Below are 23,244 nucleotides of genomic sequence, written 5' to 3'. Positions count from 1 at the left end.
AGGACAGCCACTATTACTTAACCTATCATATATTGGGTTGCCCAAAAAGTAATTGCGGATTTTTCATATAGTCGGCGTTGACAAATTTTTTCACAGCTTGTGACTCTGTAATTGCATTCTTTCTTCTGTCAGTTATCAGCTGTTACTTTTAGCTTGCTTTAGAAAAAATTTGTAAAAAAAAGTATATTTGATTAAAGTTCATTAAAAGTTTTATTAAAAATGCATTTACTTTCTTATAAAAAAACCGCAATTACTTTTTGGGCAACCCAATAGTTGAACTTATGGGTACCGGGCCACAGAGATATCCCAAGGAATTGTAAAGACTAGAAACTGCCCTACACATTCCAGGGATACTGGAATCTGTGGGTAAGCCTCTAGCGACATGTAAGCTAAGTTTTTAGGACCAGGCCCGAAGGACAAAAAATGATAGATGGTCACAAAGAGGGGGCTGAGAGCATTTCAAAACTATGTGGTCTAATCTAGACTTGAAGAGGTCTTCCACTTTGCCGTCATTATATAATCCTTAAAATTATATTAAGGATTTATAATCCTTAAAAATATATTATAATAACAGTATTATAATATTATAATTTATTAAAAATGCATTTACTTTCTTATAAAAAAACCGCAATTACTTTTTGGGCAACCCAATAGTTGAACTTATGGGTACCGGGCCACAGAGATATCCCAGGGAATTGTAAAGACTAGAAACTGCCCTACACATTCCAGGGATACTGGAATCTGTGGGTAAGCCTCTAGCGACATGTAAGCTAAGTTTTTAGGACCAGGCCCGAAGGACAAAAAATGATAGATGGTCACAAAGAGGGGGCTGAGAGCATTTCAAAACTATGTGGTCTAATCTAGACTTGAAGAGGTCTTCCACTTTGCCGTCATTATATAATCCTTAAAATTATATTAAGGATTTATAATCCTTAAAAATATATTATAATAACAGACGTCTCAGTCATTGTGCCCGTCATGACAGGTCACTGTGTAATCGGAAAACATGCTGACAGACTGAAGGTTGCCGGCAACGACTTTTGCAGAAGCTGTAAGGACATCGAAGAAAAAGAGATTATAGAACACTTTCTTTGTGTGTGTGCCCCGCACTAGCAGTCAGAAGGAGTTCCACCTTAGGTTCTCATTTCTTTGAGAACCTGTCTGATTTAGCGGATATGAACCTTCGCAATTTATTGGGCTTTTTAAAGCGATCTGAATGGTTCAATGGTAGCAACTAGAAGGCTTCTTTCTTCTTCTGTTTCTGTGGTATCACAATGGACGAAAACGTCTAAGTGGGTCTGATGGCAGACTGTCACTTAAACCTAAACTAACTTAACCCTACTCGTTTATATCGCACTCTACTTCCAAATACCTTACTTCCCATAACCATAGATCCCCAATCGGTTACCAAGCCTGTTGGGGGTGGGTAATACCCAGACACTTGAAGCCAATTTTTACCAGATTCGCAGTCTACTCCCTAGGATCTATCGTTTAAGACCCATTTTGAATCCCTAGACATCCGTTTAGTATATCAAACTCGTACTCTACCTCTACAAATACCTTTCATTTGATATTCATATATCCACAATCAATAAACGTTTCCATGCAACCATATACTCTTCTCTTGTTCTTTCAATAAATATTTGTACGGGTGTTTTTTTCGGGGTAACACTTTTGGCCAAATTTGTATGTCAGTTTAGTACTCTACTCTAGAATACCTTTCACTCGACACTGCTATTGTCCTTATCGTGTTACATGCCAATTTGGGATGTTTTGTGGATAGGGCGCTCCATTAGGTTATTAGACTCCAAAGTTTTATACCAAGTTCGTGTTTTCTGGGTGCCCATTACAAGTTATTCTCAAAAACAGGATACAGTGTAAATTAGTTGTAGGTCACCTACCATTGCCGAGGAATGCTTAATAAGTTGACTAACTGGCCATCCGAACTGTGCAATACTGAGATATAGTACAACAACCCTTTGTGTCAGCATCGTCTTGGATGCCTGTAGATAGGAAGTCTGGTCTTCAGCAGAGACTGGACTTAAAACTTTTTCATCATCGTTTCCCTTCACAAAATAAAACCATTTAAAGGGGACAAAATACCTATAATACTGAATTCCTATAATTTTGAATTCCTAGTCAGAGGCCATCAGAGGAAATTATGCCGTCTTTGGCGCTGAACGCCTGGGTTCAAATCCTAGCGAGAACATCATTCAGCGGTGGTTTTCCCCTCCTAATACTGGCTACATTTGTGAGATACTATAGAAGCCATGTAAAATCTTCTCCCCAAAGATATGTCAGACATTGGCACGCCGTTTGGACTCGACAGTAAATAGAAGTTCCGTTATCATTGAGCCCAAACTTGAATCGCACAGCACTCATTGATATGTGAGATGTTTGCACTGTTACTTAATGGAATGTTCTTGGGTAAATTTGCAAATTCCTAGATCTAGTCCTTGATTCGACCTTAACCTGGAAAGGAATGATAAGTAAAATGTCCGTCTGGCAATGTGTGCTGTTTCAGACAGTAATATATTTCAAAGGGACTCCTTTAAATCCTAAAAAAATACTTCTTCCTCCAAATTAAGGATTTATTTGTACAGTAGGGCCACACTCAAAGATGATGAGGTCTAAGTGCGAGTTGAAATATATAGAATCCTTGAGCTTTAGTTAAGGCTTACTTGAATGCCTGGAAAAGTGGAGGAATATGCTAGGACGGGCTCGATCTCAACTGTGAAGTGAACCAATGACAAACTTCATTTAAAGGTTTTGCCACTTTTGTAGCCCACATTAGCAGTCATAATAAGATTTTTTTAGTGATGTTGCCGAATTTAATCTCTGTATTGCATTTTGTTTTACACAACTTTCGTATTATATTATTTTAACATATGACACATCTAGCATTTGTACAACATTTTCCTGGGCCACCCTATAGAGTCTAGCACCAATGACAAAGTTATAATACCTGAAGTATGGTATAACTAGTGTGGAGGTTGACATTTTAAAAAGTAAAGTTTGATTTTTCCATTAATTTTAACAATTGCCCCATATGAAATCTATCATACGCCCCTTGACACCCAAACAAACAGAAATAATTAATATCACTTATAAAGGGTGATTTTTTTGAGGTTAGGATTTTCATGCATTAGTATTTGACAGATCACGTGGGATTTCAGACATGGTGTCAAAGAGAAAGATGCTCAGTATGCTTTGACATTTCATCATGAATAGACTTACTAACGAGCAACGCTTGCAAATCATTGAATTTTATTACCAAAATCAGTGTTCGGTTCGAAATGTGTTTCGCGCTTTACGTCCGATTTATGGTCTACATAATCGACCAAGTGAGCAAACAATTAATGCGATTGTGACCAAGTTTCGCACTCAGTTTACTTTATTGGACATTAAACCAACCACACGAATGCGTACAGTGCGTACAGAAGAGAATATTGCGTCTGTTTCTGAGAGTGTTGCTGAAGACCGTGAAATGTCGATTCGTCGCCGTTCGCAGCAATTGGGTTTGTGTTATTCGACCACATGGAAGATTTTACGCAAAGATCTTGGTGTAAAACCGTATAAAATACAGCTCGTGCAAGAACTGAAGCCGAACGATCTGCCACAACGTCGAATTTTCAGTGAATGGGCCCTAGAAAAGTTGGCAGAAAATCCGCTTTTTTATCGACAAATTTTGTTCAGCGATGAGGCTCATTTCTGGTTGAATGGCTACGTAAATAAGCAAAATTGCCGCATTTGGAGTGAAGAGCAACCAGAAGCCGTTCAAGAATTGCCCATGCATCCCGAAAAATGCACTGTTTGGTGTGGTTTGTACGCTGGTGGAATCATTGGACCGTATTTTTTCAAAGATGCTGTTGGACGCAATGTTACGGTGAATGGCGATCGCTATCGTTCGATGCTAACAAACTTTTTGTTGCCAAAAATGGAAGAACTGAACTTGGTTGACATGTGGTTTCAACAAGATGGCGCTACATGCCACACAGCTCGCGATTCTATGGCCATTTTGAGGGAAAACTTCGGAGAACAATTCATCTCAAGAAATGGACCGGTAAGTTGGCCACCAAGATCATGCGATTTGACGCCTTTAGACTATTTTTTGTGGGGCTACGTCAAGTCTAAAGTCTACAGAAATAAGCCAGCAACTATTCCAGCTTTGGAAGACAACATTTCCGAAGAAATTCGGGCTATTCCGGCCGAAATGCTCGAAAAAGTTGCCCAAAATTGGACTTTCCGAATGGACCACCTAAGACGCAGCCGCGGTCAACATTTAAATGAAATTATCTTCAAAAAGTAAATGTCATGGACCAATCTAACGTTTCAAATAAAGAACCGATGAGATTTTGCAAATTTTATGCGTTTTTTTTTAAAAAAAAGTTATCAAGCTCTTAACAAATCACTCTTTACGTTCTCAACCTACAAGCACAATCATGTCCAAAATAAATTGATTTGTGAAAATAAAAATAAATTTGTATGACATACAACATTTTTATTTTATTGCAAAGCAATTTCATGGAAAACATAAATCATTTGGTGTTAGCAAGAGTTTTTAAACCAATTAGAAGTAGGCCGGAACTGGTGTCCAAAAGCATGTCATTTATCATTTATAAAATCATAAGGAAAAAGAGGTATACTTAAAAAACCAAAAAAGAAGGTGCATAAGGAAGTACAACTTGCCAAAAAGGAATGCACAACTTTTGAGGGAAAAAAGGATACCTGTAGAAGGCATTATTAATGAAGTAAGGACAAAAGGTCATGGGGTAATTCCACAAAATTCACCCAAAATACAAACCCATCTTCTTTGCCCCAAAGTCCTTCAAGCATTTTGTTTTTTTGGTTTTCCTTTAAGGAAACAAACAAGTTGAAAGCAACAACTTGGGAGTGAGTCTTTAAATCGTCCTTTTTCCCCCTCCCGAGAATCCCAGGAGTGATTAATGATAGTCATTTTAACTTTAGCACCTACCTGTTGGATAAACAATTATCGTTGTGGCCCGATTCTTATTGCCAGCTATGAATGTGGCCACCGTTTGAGCGGTGGGAAATGCTGCGGCTGCTGCCGCCGCTGTCGTTGTTGTCTCCAAATGGGCCACACCGCTATTCGAGAGCGTTGTCACGGCCATATCGGCAGCTGCTGCCGCAGTGGCATAACTGCCAAAGCCATCGGTTATGTTGCCCACAAAACCACCATTGCCTTCGCCGCCATTATTGATGCTGCCAATAAAAATATCATCATAAGTTGAACGAGATGAGGGTAATTGTGGTGATGCTCCTGTGGCCGAGGAGAAATATTGAGCCGTATAATCGCTGACATTTGTTTTGGAGACATTGTTAAGGGTTTTATTCAAAAATGCTTTCAGGCGATGTATGGCGTTCGTATTACTGTTGGCCTTGGTTGCAGCTGCTGCATTGCTTGATGGACTGGCCATGGATTCATGTAGAAAGGCAGTTTCGTGATGTGGGCTTAGACTGTGGTTGCTTGTTGTGGCTGTTGCTGCTGTTGCTGCTGTTGTTGTTATGGCCATTATTGTGGCCTGCTGCGTTGTTGCTGTAGCTAATGTTGTTGTCATGGGCTCTTGGGGTGTTGGTGGTGGTAGCATAACTTGGTGTTGAGAAAAAAAATTCCTATAAAGGCCTATGAAGGTGTTGTGGTTGTTGTTGTTACTACTGCTGCTTTGGGAACTATTGTTTTCTATAACAGCCGGAATATGGTTAATAACAAGTTCCTTTGTTGTTGTTTCTGCTGTTGTTTCGATTTCTTTCTATGACAATGCCAATGTTGCTATTGTATGATCTGTGATGATGGCAAGTGTTGTTCATTATTGTAGCTTTTATGTGCGTTTTTATTTTTTGCCTTTTCCCCTGTGGCTTTTTTCTTATTTCTCCAGCATTTTGTCTATTTTTTCCCTTTACTTTGGTAGCTTTTTATTATTCTTTGGTGTCTCGGGTGCTGTCCTCCTATAAATAGCAGGGACTTTGATGAGCCTTTTATTTGGAATAAAATAACACACAAAAAACTAATATCTAGATTATTGTCATCATTATTTATACAAACACTTTTGTTTTATGTCATTTTCTATTTTTCTTCTTCTTCTTCTTTCTATTGAGAGGGGGAAAACAACATACTTTAACCATCATTGTTATGTTTATTTATGTTCTATTTGAGTTACGTGATTACCATCGGATTACTTAGAGTTTGTTTTCTACTGCTCAGAAAGTTTGATGACCATTTAGAGTGCTTATAATTAATGGGACCATGACGCGTATGGTTATTATGAAAATAAAATATCAATCATACGTCATAGGAAAAAAACAATGGCAAACAAGCAAGAGGATTTCAGTAGGGGGAACATGGATTAAATTCAATTAAAACAATTCATTTAAGAATCACTTCTCCGAACGGTTTCTTTTGATAGCCAAAAACCAAAAATTAAAGCAAAATTTTTTTATTTACCCGAGTAAAAATAACATTGATATGGTCAGATCTAATCGTATCTGTCATCAGATATAATTGGATCAAATTATATTTTACAAGTAAAGGGTGCAAAGTTCAGCCGGCCCGAATCTTGTATACCCTTCACCTTGGACCGCATTTGTAAAGTTTCTTGAATGACTGGACCGTACTTTTTATGCCTGTTTGAAGTCATAGAAAAATATCACCTACAAAATTTGAGGAAAATCGAGTAATACTTGCGCCCTCCAGAGGCTCAGACAGCCAAATTGGGAGATCGGTTTATATCACAGCTATATCAGATTATGAACCAATTTTGACCATACTTGACACAGTTCTTGGAAAATATCATCTACAAAATTTCAGGAAAATCGAGTAATTCTTGCGCCCTCCAGAGGCTCAGACAGCCAAATTGGGAGATCGGTTTATATCGCAGCTATATCAGATTATGAACCAATATAGACCATACTTGACACAGTTGTTGGAAGTCATACCAAAGCGATATTGCAAGATTTCACCCAAATCGCATAAGAATTGTTCCCTCTGGAAGCTCAAGAAATTTAATCGGGAGGTCGGTGTATATGGTAGCTGTATCATGTTATGGACTGATTCAGACCATACTTGGCATAGTTGTTAGAAATCATACCAAAACCACGTACAAACTTTCAGCCGAATCGGATACGAAGCTCAAGAAGATAAGACCCAAGATCGGTTTATATGACAGCTATTTCAAAACATGAACCGATTTGGCCCATTTACTATCCCAACCGACCTACACTAATAAGAAGTATTTATGCAAAATTTCAAGCGCCTTCGAAAGTTAGCGTACTTTCGACAGACAGACGGACTTGGCTAGATCGACTTAAAATGTCATGACGATCAAGAAAATATATTTTATGAGGTCTTAGACGAATATTTCGAGGTGTTACAAACGGAATGACAAAATTATTAGACCCCCATCCTATGGTGAAGGGTAGTATTAAATAAAATGTGATCTCAAATTTGTACCAAATTTTAAATTTTCAACCCTACACCACCACTGTAGTACCTCAAATGTTAATTTTTTATACCCTACACCACCACTGTGGTACAGGGTAATATAACTTTGTGCATTTTTTTGCAACGCTAAGAATTTTCAATTATTGCACCCTATACCACCATTGTGGTACAGGTGGTATAGGGTGCATTGTACATTTACTTGCAACGCTTAAAAGGAGAGGGGCTCGACCCATTGATAAGTATACCGATCGGCTAAGAATCACTTTCTGATTCGATTTAGCTAGAGCCATTGGCAAAAATTGGGGGTTTAGATTGCGTGTCAAGCATTAGGTATATACTGCAGTTGTCTTACCTATAATGCTATATGGTGTTGTGGTCTGGTGGACGGCGCTTCAATAGTCCACTTACTGCTCAATACTTAACCGGATCCTAAGGATGGCTTGTTTGTGCATATCAGTCCCACTAAGGACAACACAAATGATGTACTGAATTTAATGCTACATCTTATGACCCTGGACATTGTGGCTACCCAAATTGCAGAGACCACTGCCGTGAGGTTAAGGGAGCTTTCTCATTAGTTATGTGGCGGTGTTCCATGCAGTGTGGTTTACACTCTACCTGAGCCACATTTAGATAAAAAGTACTGTACCACTATTCCTGATAGAACCAACTTGAACTACGATATCCCTGGTAACAGATGTTAAATAGATATCTATACGGATGGTTCCAAACTAACTAACACCAGGTTGACTTTGGTGTGTATTCTAAAGATCTAGAAGTGGTCATATCGAAAAGGTTACCCGACCTTGCAGTGTGTATCCAGCGGAGTATCTTGCAATTAAGGAAGTGGTGGAATGGCTAAGATGTATGTCATTACGACGATTGGCATAAATATCTTCTCAGCCCATAAACCCCTGGAGAACGTTTCTGAACACAAAAAGCGCCCTCGACTGTCGCAGATCTCTCAACGAGATGGCTGAACAATTCAAAATTCACCTGTTCTGGGTGCCGGGCCACAGAGATATTCCAGGGAATTGTAAAGCGGGCGAGCTTGTGGGACTTGGTACTAACCAACACATTCCATGGATACTGGAATCTGTGGGTATGCCTCTAGCGACATGTATTAAGCTAAGTTTCCAGGACCAGTTCCAAAGGTCACAAAGAGGGGGCTGTGAGCATTCCAAAACTATGTGGCCTAATCTAGACCTGAAGAGGTCTACTGCTTTGCTGTTTTTGGCCAGAACAGACGTCTCAGTCATTGTGTTCGTCATGACAGGTCACTGTCGAATCGGAAAACATGCTGACAGATTGAAGGTTGCCAGCAATGACTTTTGCAGAAGCTGTGGGGACATCGAAGAAGAAGAAACTATAGAACACCTTCTTTGTGTGTGTGTCCCGCACTAGCAGTCAGAAGGAGTTCCACTTTAGTTTCCCATTTCTTTGAGAACCTGTCTGATTTAGCGGATAAGAACATTCGCAATTTATTGGGTTATTTAAAGCGATCTGGATGGTTCAACGGTAGGAACTAAAAGGTTTCTTCTTTCTTCTGTTCCTGTGGTATCACAATGGATGAAAACGTCTAAGTGAGTCTGATGGCAGACTGCCACTACCTAAACCTAACCTTAGCTATGTCTGTCTCTCTGTCTGTCCATGTATTCTTGTGACCCAGCTACAGGTCGCATTTGTTGCCCAATTGTCATAAAATTTTATTCAAGTCACTTTTATGGTCCAAGGACGAACGCTATTGGTTTTAAACAAAATAGGATCAGATTTAAATAGAGCTCCCATAAAAGGGATGATTTTTAAGAGCTATAGGAAACTTTTTCAAACAAAAAAAAAAAACACATAAAATTCAGAAAAATTCATAAAATCTTTATTTGAATCGATAGTACGTTCCATATAATTTAATGTTTGAAAATAATTTCATGCAAATGTTGACTGTGACTGCGCCTCAAATGGTCCATTTGCTTAGTTCAATTTTGGCATACTCTTTCCAACATTTCGGCAGGTATTTCACGAATAAATGCTTCAATGTTGTTCCAATGCGTCAATTGTAGCCAGCTTATCTATATAGACATGAGCCTCACATAACAGACATAGCCCCACAAAAAATAGTCTAAAGGCGTTAAATCGCACGATCTAGGCGACCAATCGACCGGTCTCGAACGTGAAATAAAATGTTCACCGAACTCGCCTCTCAATAAGTCCATTGGTACAAGTGCTGTATGGCATATGCACCGCACCGCCACATGCATACAAGTCAGGCTCTTGCATTTTGAGCAAAATAAGTTGGATATCATCTCACGATAGCGCTCACCATTCACTGCTACGTTACGATTCGAATCATCATTGAAGAAGTACGGTCCAATGATGGCACCAGCCCATAAACCGCACCAAACTGTGACTTTTTCTGGATGCATTGGTAGCTCTTGCAATGTTTCTGGCTGATCTTCACTCCAAAATCGATAATTCTGCTTATTTACGTACCCATTGACCCAAAAATGAGCTTCGCCTTAAAATAAAAGGAGCGTGCGATGAACATTCTTAACAGACCACGCATTTTGATAATAAAATTCAATAATTAGCAAGCGTAGTTCGTTTGTAAGACGATTCATGGTTAAGTTTTAGACCAAACTGAAGATGTTTTACAGTGAAACAAAACACGAAACGTGCGTGAGATGTTTAAACCAGTGTTGCCAAAAAGATAATAACTAAAAATCATCATTTATATAACTTTTATCCGATATTGGCTTTTAAGGCAGTAATGGGTACAATGTTGGTCCTATCTTTACAAAAATTTGCATCTTTCATTTGATCTCCTAGTGCGTGTGCTAAATTTCTTTCATCCGATGTGGTTTGTGAAGACTGTAGAAACCACAATCTTAACAATAATTTGCGTGAGATGTTTTACTTGACGTCACAGTAATGTACAAAATTTCATAAAAATCGCTTCAGGTTTAGGTATAGCTTCCGTACATACCTTTCATCCGATACAGCCTTTTAAGGCTTTAGTAGCCACAATTTGGGTCCTATTGTAAGAAAATCTTACAAGGTTTTATTCGATATTTCAAAAGGTATTCAAATTTAAATTTATTGAGGCCACCGTAGCGCAGAGGTTTGCATGCCCGCCTATGACGCTGAACGTCTGGGTTCGAATCCTGGCGAGATCATCAGAAAAAATTTTCAACGGTAGTTTTCCCCTCTTAATGCTGGCAAAATTTGTGAGGTACTATGCCATGTAAAACTACTCTCCAAAGAGGTGTCGCACTGCGGCACGCCGTTTGGACTCGGCTATAAAAAGGAGGCCCCTTATCATTAAGCTTAAAACTTGAATCGGACTGCACTCATTGATATGTGAGAGAAGTTTTCCCCTGTTCCTTAGTGGAATATTCATGGGCAAAATTTGCAATTTGCCATGCAAATTTAAAGTCTGATTAGATTTCGACATTGTAATGCGATATGGCTGAAATTTTGCATGTAGTGTTCAGTTATGACTTCCAACAATCTTGGTAAGTATTGACCAAATCGGTGTATAACCTGATATAGCTCCCATATAAACCGATCTCACGATTTGACATCTTAAGCCCCTGGAAGGCACAACTTTCGTCCAATTTAGCTAAAATTTTGAATGTAGTATATTGTTATGACTTCCAACAACCGTGGGAAGTATGGTCGAAATCGGTATGCAGCTTGATACAGCTCCCATATAAACCCATCTCCTGATTTGAGATCTTAAGCCACTGGGAGCCGCCATTGTCGTCCGATTTAGATGAAATTTTGCACGTGGCGTTCTGTTATGACTTCCAACAACCATGACAAGTACGATTAAAATCGGTCTATAACCTTCCATTTAAACCGATCTCCTGATTTTTCTTTTTGAGCCCCTAGAAGCCCCAAATTTTATTCGACGTGAAATTTTGCACATAGTGTTCCGTTATAACTTCCAACAACTGTGGTAAGTATGGTCGAATTCGGTCTGCAACCTGATACAGCTCACATAAAACCTATCTCCCGATTTCAGACCTCAAGCCATTGGGAGCCGCCAATGTTTTCCGATTTAACTGACATTTTGCAAGTGACGTTCGGTTATGACTTTCCACAATCATGTCAAGTACGATTCAAATCGGTCTATAACCTGACATAGCTCTCATATAAACCGATCTCCCGATTTTTCTTCTTGAGCCCCTAGAAGCCCCAAATTTTATTCGTCGTGGCTGAAATTTTGCACGTGGTGTTCCGTTATGACTTCCAACAATCGTGGTAAGTATGGTCGAAATCGGTATGCAGCCTATAGCTCCCATATAAACTCATCTCCTGATTTGAGATCTTAAGCCACTGGGGATCGCCAATATTTTCCGATATGGCTGAAATTGTGCATGTGGCGTTCTGTTATGACTTCCCACAACCATGTCAAGAACTAATTAAATCAGTTTATAACCTGATATCGCTCCCAAATAAACCGATCTCCCGACTTGAGATTTTGAGCCCCTGAAAGCCCATTTGTTATCGGATTTGGCTTAAATTCTGCATTTAATAGTATTGTCCGTGTTTAGTATTGTCCGAATCCGTGTATAACCTGATATAGCTGCCATATAAATCATCTCTTCATTAGTCTTTTACGTCGTTTTGATGGGTACTTGTGAAAGTACATCAAGCAGTGCTTGGAATATTTGAGAGAAAGATTCTTCATAAAATATATGGACCAATTTGCGTTAATGGAGAATATAGGCGACGTATGAACAACGAGCTGCATGAGCTGTATAACGACGATAGCATAGTTACACGCATCAAAATACAACGGCTGCGTTGGCTAGGTCATGTTGTCAGAATGGATGAAGAAGCTCCAGCAAAGAAGTCTTTTGAAGGCAAACACACGCAAACTGGGAAGACCAAAAGCCCGATGGAAAGATCAAGTGTTAGGAGACATCTCGAAACTTGGTGTAAGAGATTTTAAAATTAGGGCAGAAGATCGAGGCGCTTGGAATGCTATTCTACGTTCGGCTAGTGAAATACATGTTCTGTCATAGCCAATTAAAGACGAAGAAGAAGTGCACATGTGCCCTTTAATTAAGTAAATTTTTGAAAATTTTTAGTTCCCAAGATTCGGCCCAGTCAAACTAAAACGTTTTTACTTGTTTTTACCTTCTTTTTTTAACACAATTCCTTTTTCTTGTAATTGTCAAAAAAAATAATTTTTGTTACCTCATTCAATTTGTTTATCTGTTCTCCTACACATGCACTAACTCGTTACACCCCAATTTGCTTTTGTTTAGATATGCATGCTGTTTCTTTTTCGTTTAAATGTTTTGTCCTTAATTATTTATTGCTGCAGCTAGGAAAATCCATGTACGTATATTTCTCTCCAGCTGAGACTCTGAGGGAAATTTTAAACACAAATTTTAAGGTTTTCGTTTTTTATTTTGCGACATAAAACTAATGTTTTTCAAGTCGTTTAAGTTCTGAACTAGCATAGTATATGACCTGAATAGAAAAACTAATAAAAATTCATTAAGGAAAAGGAAACGTTGGGAGGTGCTGACTATAAAATGCCCTAAACCTACTCTTTTAGTGAGAATTGGAGAATACCAATGAAGGCAGTGAATATAAATTGGAGCTATATATTAGCTGTACACATTTTTATTTCGTTTTAGCAAATCGGTGTGGATTAAGATATAGGTTAGGTTTAAATGGCAGTCTGCCATCAGACTCATTTGGACGTTATAGTCCATTATGTTACCACAGGAACAAGAGAAGGAAGATGCCTTCCAGTTTCTATAGAAAATTTTGCCAAAAATTTTATTGTTGTCGAGTTTGGTTAATGTAGTAATTGTATCATTGATGCGTTTTCGCTATTAATACGATTCAAATACAACATACCAACGCACGGCCCTTGAAGCCATCACACCTAATACGGTTGAAAAGTCTTCCAACCAAAGACGAAACGCGTCCCATAGTGGTTGGTGTGTGTTTCTATCTTTGGCTTTTCTTTTCCATTTGCATCTCCGATCATCTAGCTCGTCTCGAAAGAAAAAAAAAAATATTTCCATAGAAAATGTTGTGAAAATTTGATTTTTATAGTAACATAGGAATAATTTGATAATATGGTGTTAATTTTATTAAAATGTTACAAACACTAAATTTCCCATGAACATTCTATTAAGGAATAGGGGATAATTCTCTCATATTGATGAGTGTAGTCCGATTAAAGCTTAAGCTCAATGATAAGGGACCTTCTTTTTTATATCGAGTCCGAAAGGCGTGCCGCATATCAACACCACTTGGTAGAGAAGTTTTAACATGGCAGGATGCCTTACAAATGTAGCCAGTATTAGTAAGGGGATAACCACAGCTTTTTGAACCCAGGCGATCGGCGTCATAGACGGACATGCTAACCTCTGCGACACGGTGGCCTTAAAATGTTAATGCTATATAACTTGTTATCAGAATTGTGTTCCCCTTCGCTTTATTTTCAATCACTTCCCCTTTCTAGGTTAGGTTGAAAAGAGGGTGCAGATATTAATCCGCCCCATGCTACTATGGACATACACCTAAGCCAGTATTCGACATAAAGTAATCTCTAAAAAGAAAATTTTAACTTAGGAATTCTGTGCTACTTACAAAATCCTTAATTTTTTTCAATCCTACTCCCCTTAGTTGCTTCATGTCTGGTATTGTATCTCCACCTAAGTGCCGGTATCTGTTAGACGCGAAAGCCGGGCAATGACAAAGGAAATGCTCCAACGTCTCATCAACTTCCCCGCATGCCCTACACACGCTATCACTTGCCGCACCGATTTTATATAAGTGAGCTCTTAGTCATATTTGTCCCGTTATGATACCAATAGCTATAATGACCTCCTTCTTGCTTCCGTTCAATAATAGCCTCGTCCTCTCACGATCTGGATCACCCCATAGGATTTTCGCCATCCTACCGACCATCTCGCTGTTCCACAATGTTGCATGCGCATTCGTCACCCACTTTCTTAACTCGGACTGCGTCGACCTGAAAGGCTTCGGTTTAACGAAGTTTATTGACAGCTGTCCTCTGGCTTTCACCGCCAAATTTCTCCTTACTCCATTATGGCCCGTCACCCAACGATGCGGATTTTGCCATCCTCAGAGAAGACGTATATCTCCTTCTTACACTACAAGACTGTTTGTGACCTTACCGTCCTGGTTGTTATTGCCCTTATGGCAATTTTACTGTCTCCTTCTTACACTACAAGACTGTTCGTGACCTTACCGTCCTGGTTGTTATTGCCCTTATGGCAATTTTAATGTCGGTAAAGATGTTCACACTCGACGTCCTCGCGTTAGCACCACACCACATTACGCATCCCGTGATCGCCCGGATCTCCGCCTGCAGCATCGTATTATGGTCAGGCAGTCTAAAACAAATCTCAGTCCCAGGGTTCTCAATGTAAATCCCCCGGGCCCAGGGTTCCCCTTTATATCCGTACCGATAACCATCGTTTTTTTCCTAAAAGTCAATTTTTATTTTAACACCCACAGTGCAATGACATTGCAACATTCTTTGCCACTTATATTAGTTCATCAATATTGAATATCCTCCCCATTTGCATTATCATACTAACCGAAGGCTTCTTGTGCTTAAATACACCAGCTCTCGAAGTCAAATTGCGCACTTTTCCATATTTGTGCGTTTGTTTGGGCATGTCGGTATGTAGGAAAAATACCATATGTTACTTTTTCTTGTTAGAGACTTTGTCGTTGTTTTTCTTATTATGTGGCCCCTATTGCCAATTTGTGGGGAAAAGTTTCTTTTTATTATGATTTTTTTTTTCGTTTTCAAATTGAAATGAAATTGAAAAGTGTAAATTGAAGACTGTGGGTGTGTGAATGCAAAATGGCATCATCAGTATTCAAAGGCAAAGGGTAATGCAATGAAAAAGAAATGATGCATGAAAGCGTATGAGTAAAATTTGATAGAGCACAAGCATATAGTTATCAATAGTACTCACTGGTCCAAAGTAGGTATATATAAAAAAAAAATTTGCCATTTTCACTCATAGTACAACATACGCCCTATTATGCCTCATTGTTATGGTTGATGATTATACAGCATTTCTTTAATACTGACTTTTCAATATCCCCCAAAATGTGTTTAGTTGATGTAATTGAATACTTAATTTTATGGCTGCTGGAATCGTAATGACTTTTCTAATTTTTCTGCTCTATCATCATTGAATTCATTTGAAATCTCCCCATAATAGATTCATATCCAATTTAAAATCGCCTTTTTCATCCTACACACACACACACACACTCACATGCCCATATTGATGGGTTTTGCCCTTATTAGCTCTCTAACCATAGGCTTTTAGATTTTGCCAGCACTTTAAAGGATATTGCGCATTTGTTATCTGGGATATGTGTGTTTTGTACTCAAAAAAGGAAGGAACAAAACATTGCCATATGCTTCATATTGCTTTAAGCCTTGTTAGTTGTGTTTTGACCCACTTTGTTTAATTTTTTTTATGGGGGGGTAAGCTTTTGTCATAAACGAAAGCGAAATTGAAACATTTAAAGAGATAAAATTAAATGGATATATTGTAGAAGTACTAAACGCAAAAGAACTTTTAAAGTACATGGTGACGTATGATTGTCATTTTGCATTGGGCGGCTACAACACGTATACGCTGCCAAGGCCAAACAACATGACTAGGATGGCATAATTTCTTTTAATTTTTTTTTCTCTTCCATTCTATCCGTCAAAAACATGACAATGAAAGAAATTTAGACATAATTTTACATGTAACAAGTAAAAGCGTACTAAGTTGTCCTCGCCGAATCAATATACCCTCTACCATGGATCGCATTGTGTTTTCCCGATATATCTTTATAGGCAAACAAAGGATAAGAAACTGGTTTAATGAATTCAGTCGTGGCCGACGTTCGCTTTAAGTCGAATTCTGTGAAGGTTGTCCAAAAAACGGCCGTAGTACCAGAGAACATACTGCCATGCCTGCACTTATAATGCAAGAAATAAAGCCTTCTTTGGGCATTTCTTCAACTAGTATACATTCGATATTGTAACAACGCCTAGCCGTAAAAAAGTTCGTTCTCGTTGGATTCCGCACAATTAAACTATCGCACAAAAAAGGCTCCCGTCGGTTAGTGCAAGGAAATTTTGAAAAAAGACAATCGCGATGCTTCAAATTACGTTTAGAAAAGTGTCACAGGTGGCGAATGGTGGATCTATGCCTATGAGCCCGAAACAAAATAACAATCGACCGGGTGGGTCTTCGAAGTCGAGCCCCATCTAACGAAAGATGTTGTTGGAAGAGGCACAAGATCGTCACAGGTGGCAAATCGTGGATCATGTATGTGAGAGCGAAATCGAGCCACATCTAACGAAAATTGTTCGAGGAAGAAGCAAATTGTCGCCTGTCTCTACAGCAAAACTGGTCAAACTGTTACCCTCGAGCTCTATAGGAGGTCAATTCTGAATGGTACATCGCAATTTGATTGCCTGAAATAATCGAAAAACGAACAAGAGAAGACGCATCACCATGTCAATGCGAGCTCTTACATATCGGCTAAAACCAGTGCTATTTTAAGCGACAAAAAAGTGTAATTGATGGGTCATCCGCTGTACAGCCCTGACTTGGCACCCAATGACTTTTTTTATTCCCGCACCCTCGAAAAAAAATACAATTTTTCTAAAATTTTCCCTCTTGGAAAAATTTTATTATCAAAGAAGATTTTTGTAAAATTTTGTCTGTACTTAAATTTTATCTCTAGGCAAACTTTAAAAAACGTTGTCTTCAGGAAAAATCTGCTAAAATTTTGTCGTTTATGACATTCTTCTAAAATTTTATCCTAAATGAAAATTTTTCTAAAAGTGGTCTCCACAAAAATATTGCCAAAATTTGGTCTCTAGGGTTATTTTACTAAAATTTTATCTTTAAATTTAAACAAAGTTTTGTTTTTAGGGAAAAGTATACCTAAATTTAGGAAAAATATTACTAAAATGTTGTCCATAGATAAAATTTAACTAAAATTTGGTCTTAAGGGAAAATTTTATTATAATTTTGTCTTCCCGGAAAACTTTACTCAAATTTTACTATATTTTGGTCTCAAGGAAAAATTTAATAAAATTATGTCTTAGGAGAAAATTTTACTAAAATTTGGAGTTATTGGACAATTTCACTAAAATTTGGACTTAAGGGAAAATTTAATAAAATTTTGTCTCTAGATAATCTCTACTAAAATTTGGTATTAATGGAAAATTTCATCAAATTTTGTCTTAAGGGAAAATTGTACTAAAATTTGGTGTTAATCGACAATTTTACTATAGTTTGGATTTAAGGGAAAATTTATTAATATTTTGTCTCTAAATAATCTTTACTAAAATATGGTATTAAAGAAAAATTTTACTAAAGTTTTGTTTTTAGGGAAAAGTATACTTAAATTTAAGAAAAAAATACTAAAATTTTGTCTTTAGAAAAAAATTTGGTTTTAAGGGAAAATTGTACTACAATTTTTCTAAAGCTTTATTTTTAGAGAAAAGTATACTTAAAATTGAAAAATAATTACTAAAATTTTATCTTTAGGGACAATTTTACTAAAATTTGGGTTTAAAGGGAAAATTTCAATATAATTTGTCTCTGCGAAAAATGTTACTCAAATTTTGTCGTTGGGCAGAATTTTACTAAAATTCGGTTTTTTGGGAAAATTTTACTAAAATTTTTAGTTCAATGAAAATTTTACTACCATTTTGTCTAAATTTTTTCTAAAGGGACAATTTTACTAAAATATGATGTTTAGGAACATTTTTGCTAAGATTTGGATTTAAGGAAAAATTTACTAAAATTTTTGTCTCTAGATAATCTTTACTAACATTTGGTATGAAAAATTTGACGAAAGGTTTATTTTTAGGGGAAAATATACTTAAATATAGGAAAAAAATTACTAAAATTTTGACTTTAGGGAAAACTTAACTAAAATTAGATTTAAGAAAAAATTTCACAATAATTTTGTTGTTAGGGCAGAATTTACCAATATTTGGTCTTTTTGGAAAATTTTGCTAAAATTTGGTGTAAAGGGACAATTTTACTAAAAGTTGGACTTTTTACTAATTTTTAAAATTTGTCTTTGGGAAAAACTTGTTAAATTTTTTCTATAGAAAAAAATTCACTTAAATTGGTCTTTGCGGAAAATTATATTTAAAATTTGTTATTGGGGCCAAATTGTACTAAAATTTGGCTTTAGGGAAAATTTTACTAAAATTTTTGCTTCAATGAAAATTATAATAAAATACTTAAATTTTGTCATAAGGGAAAATATTACTAACATTTGGTGTTAAGGGACAATTTTACTAAAATTTGGACTTGGAAGAAAATTTATTAAAATTTAGTTTTTTGGGAAAATTTTACTTAAATTATGATTTTTAGGAAACATTTTTCTAAAATTTGATATTTAGGAAAAATTTAACGTAAGTTTTATGTTGAAGAAAAATGTATCTTAAAATAAAGGAAAATATTAGTTAAAGATAAAATTTTGCGTCTTAAGAGAAAATTTTACTATAAATCTGTCTATTGGGAAAATTTTACTTGTATTTCATATTTTAGGAAAAAAGGAATATTGTCACAATGGAAAATTTTTACTAAAACTTGATCTCTAGCGAAATTTTTTTTTTCTAAAATTTGGTTAATTAAAAATTTTACTAAAATTCTGTTTTCAATAAGTTTAGGTTAAGTTGAAAAGAGGGTGCGGATATTATTCCGCCAGTAATCGGCTTGTTGGGCGCTTTAAATATTAAAAAGTAAACTCGAAAAAGAATATCTGTCAGGTATGATTAGGTGCTACCAAATTTTACCAAAATTTTGCCTTTAATGAAGATTTTACTAAAAAGTAGTCTCCAGTGAAAATTTTAGAAGGCATCTTATTTTCTTTAGGAAAAATTTTACTCAAATTTTGTCTTTAGGTTAAAATTTTTCTAAAGTTTTGTTCGTTTTAGGGGAAACTTTTCTAGCATTTTGTCTATAGGGAAAATGTAACTAAAACTTTGTTTTTAGAGAAAATTATACCAAAATAATTATTTAGGGAAAATTTTACTCAGGGAAAACTTTACTACATTTTGTCTATAGGAAAAACATTACCAAAGCTTTGTTTTTAGAGAAAATTTTTATCAAAATAAGTCTTTAGGAAAAATTTTTACTAAAATTTGATCTTTAGGAAAAATTTTTACTAAAATTTGATCTTTAGGAAAAATTTGTACTAAAATTTCATCTTTAGGGAAAATTTTTAATAAAATTTGATCTCTAGCGAAAATTTATTTTACTATAGTATGACTATATTAAGACACAAGTATTGAATATTCAAAAATGGTAAAAAGTGCATTTTTGGAAAAAACCTTAAAGCGGTGTCGAACGCTATAAAAAGGCTCAAATTGCCCGTATCGTTGCACTAAGACTGTTTTAAACGCTTACGAGTGAATGCTGTTCTTGAAGGCCATAACCCAACTAAGACGTTAACCTATCGCAACAAATCAAATTTAGTTTTCTTTGTTTTTTTTATTAGTTTGGGATTCAGCATCACCTGTTCAGCCAATCCTAATGAATTTACATCCTTACAAACCTCTTTAAAAATATTGTGGAAAATTTAAGAAATCTTTTTTTCCTCATATCCTTGTCATAGCTCTTATTTACATTTCTTTTTATCCATAAATTTCAATTTAATTCTATAAAACTTTAACCCCCGGGGTCTAAAAAACTGCTTGTTCATCCTTAGCCTTGACTTGCTTCTTTGTTAAGATTTCTTTCTTAAATATTTATACGTTTTTGTTTCTTTCTCACTCTCACAGGAATTAACTTTAGTTCTAAGCCTTTACAATGTCCAAAGATGAAAACAAAAAACAAAATAAATAACAGTGGGATAGGTCTGTTAAAAAAGGCTAGATAGATTTTCGTCAATTTGTTGTTGTTTTTTTCCCTACAACTCTTCAGGCGATAGAATAGAAATCTACACTTTTTCTCTTATATATGAATATTTGCTTTACTATTATTATTGTTTGCTTAATGCTTCCATAATTTACATGTTTAGTTTTAATTTCATCTCTATCCTCCACAATTTGAAAAGTTTCATATCATAATAAGTTTCTTATATCTAATTTGTATGATTTCAAGCATTTGACATCTTTTACACTTCTTTACAACTTGGCGTTTCTTATCCAAAGAATTATGGCCCAGGCCAAAGTTTTATTAATCTTTGATTTATTAAAGCCTTTGGCTCAAAGTCAAAGGCTGCTTCGAATCTAATTTGTTTTATGTGTCTTGTTTTTGCCGCTTCAGTTGTGGTAGTTGTTGTTGTTTTGTTATTTATATTTATTGCTTTTATTTCGTGTAAAAACTTTCACTTGCATTCTTAGGCTTATATTCAGAGCACGCACACAAACTCGCTGCCACACACAAAAACAAAAACTTGGACAAACTTTTATTTAGTATGATGATGATGATGACGACGACGTCGACGACAAGTGGCTGTAACACATTCCTTTGGTGATGTTAGTGGTAGACGAAGTAGTAGTGGTAGTAATAAATTGGGAATTATGGCTGTTTTAGTTTTACTGTTGTTGCTATTCTATTTTGCTCTTCTTTGATTACTGTCACTTTATATTTTCAAAGTCATCACTTTCGCATGACCACATTCAAAACGCGACAATAGCAAACAAAACCCCGTCACTCTGCAACTCTTTTCTCTTCCCTACTCTCTCTTCTTTTCTTATTAACATTTCAATCAAAACAATTTAAAACATACTCTATTGTTTACCACAAAAACGCGCCAGTTCCGTTTCCGTTAGGGGTTTTGTTGACGGTTTGGCGTCTATGCTCTGCCGTTATGCCGAAGTTAACCGTATCCTTGCCGCCATAAAACTAATAACATTTCTTCACAAAGAATGGCTTTTATACGCCAAACGTATACTTCCAATGAAATCTAAGAGACCGCAGCGAGTAAATCAAATGAGAGAGATTGCCCCAAAACACACAATAAGAGTAAATTTGGCCAAAGTTAATATGCTTTCACTCTCCTTCTTTTGAACAGAGATGGCAAACAATGCATGCATAAATGCTAAAGAAGGAATGTGCTCTTTAAGTATGAAATTTCTCTTTTTAAGTTTTTGAAATGGATTCAATGAAAACATACAAATTATGCATAGTTAATATCTTATCTTATATAAAAATGAATTTGTGTTTGTTTGTATGTTCCGTATAGACTCAAAAACGGCTGAACCGATTTTCTTGAAATTTTCACAGATGCTGCATAATGATCCTATGGTGAAAAAAGGGTACTACATTTTTTGATATCTGAACCTGGACTCTCCCCCTTACCCTTATTTTCGGAAACGCAAGATCTAAGAGATGAGTGATGCGATTTCAGCGAAATTTTGTAAGCTCTCTTACACTAATATGGTATCCAAATTTCGGATGGGGTACCTGGGGGGGCGCCCCATACCCAAAACCTACCAAATATATATGACAATATGGGACTCAAATGAAAGGTATTTGCGAATAGAATACGAATCTGATATCAAAACGTGGAACTAAGTTTCCGGGGGTCCACCCCTTTCCCAAGACACCCCCCAAACAGGACTTATTTACTGACAATGGCAATATGGGACTCAAATAAAAGGTATTTGAGTGTAAAATACGACTCTGATATTCAAATATGGGACCAAGTAATGGGGAGCCGCCCTTCCCCAACAACACCCCAAAGAGGACAAATTTGCGACCATAGCAATATGGGGCTCAAATGAAAGGTCTTTGGGAGTAAAGCATGAATCTGATATCAAAATTCGGAAAAAGCGTCTATGGGGACACCCCACCCCCATAACATCACCCAAATAGAACGTATTTGCTGACCATTGCAATATGGATCTCAAACAAGAGGTATTGTAGAGTAGAACACGAATCTTTTATATAATTTCAGGGACAAGTCACTGAGTGGGCGCCCAATCCCCGAATATACCCCCAAACCCGTCATGTTTATCGAATATGGGGCTCAAATGAAAGTTATTTGGAAGTAGACCACGAACCTGATATCAACATTCGGGACGAACTATCTAAGGGGCGTCACACCCCCATAACAAGTCCCAAATAGGACATATTTGCTCACCATGACAATTTGGGTCTTAAAGAGAGTGGGGCTCGATATTGATAGTTTTTAGGGCCAATACCCCAAACCAGACATATTTCTTAATAAGGGGTTTAAATGAAAGGTGTTTGAGATTCGAAAACGAATTTGATATATTTGAGGCCAATGACAATATGGGGTTCAAATAAATGATATTTGAGAGTAGAGCACGATGCTGATACATTTCCAGGGCCAAGAGTCTGGGGGACCACCTCACCCCCGAGAACACCACTAAATCGGACATTATGAGAATATCGGGCTAAAATAAAGTCTTTTAAGAATGGAATACATCTACAATCCAAATTTAAATGACCCTAAACCCTCCGAGCGATTTCATAGACCAAAAACGATCATATGGGATTCAGATAAAGGCATTTATATTGTTATACTGTTAGTTAAGCGATATACATTTACTATTTTCGTAGCATGGTATTCGCTAAATGTTCTTTAATTGTAGAAAATAAATATTCAAAGCATAATTTTGTTCCATATAAAGTAGAAGAAGGCGCAGCGGAGCGGGTCCGGTTTAATATAAGACGAAACAGAATTATAAACTAAATTAAAGCAAAATAAATATAAAAAATAATTTATACTTTTTTCGTATTTCCGTTTTCTTAATTAAATGATTC

General features: G+C 36.5%; 1 protein-coding gene across 14 annotated transcripts in view; it reads right to left on the bottom strand.

Annotated features, from left to right (window-relative positions):
* Window positions 1-23,244, bottom strand: part of LOC106093386 (uncharacterized) — a 91,781-nt gene that overhangs the window by 60,883 nt on the left and 7,654 nt on the right. For 3 of the 14 annotated variants that reach the window (XM_059366706.1, XM_059366707.1, XM_059366709.1), the window contains exon 3: window positions 4,976-5,994. In XM_059366706.1, coding sequence (XP_059222689.1) covers window positions 4,976-5,609 — 634 coding nt within the window. In that variant the 5' untranslated portion in view covers window positions 5,610-5,994. The other 11 variants (XM_059366705.1, XM_059366718.1, XM_059366710.1 and 8 more) reach the window with 10 other exon arrangements.

This window comes from Stomoxys calcitrans, chromosome 4 (assembly GCF_963082655.1).
Source record: "Stomoxys calcitrans chromosome 4, idStoCalc2.1, whole genome shotgun sequence".
NCBI classification, from domain to species: Eukaryota; Metazoa; Arthropoda; class Insecta; order Diptera; family Muscidae; genus Stomoxys; species Stomoxys calcitrans.
This window is presented reverse-complemented; position numbering and strand designations above follow the sequence as displayed.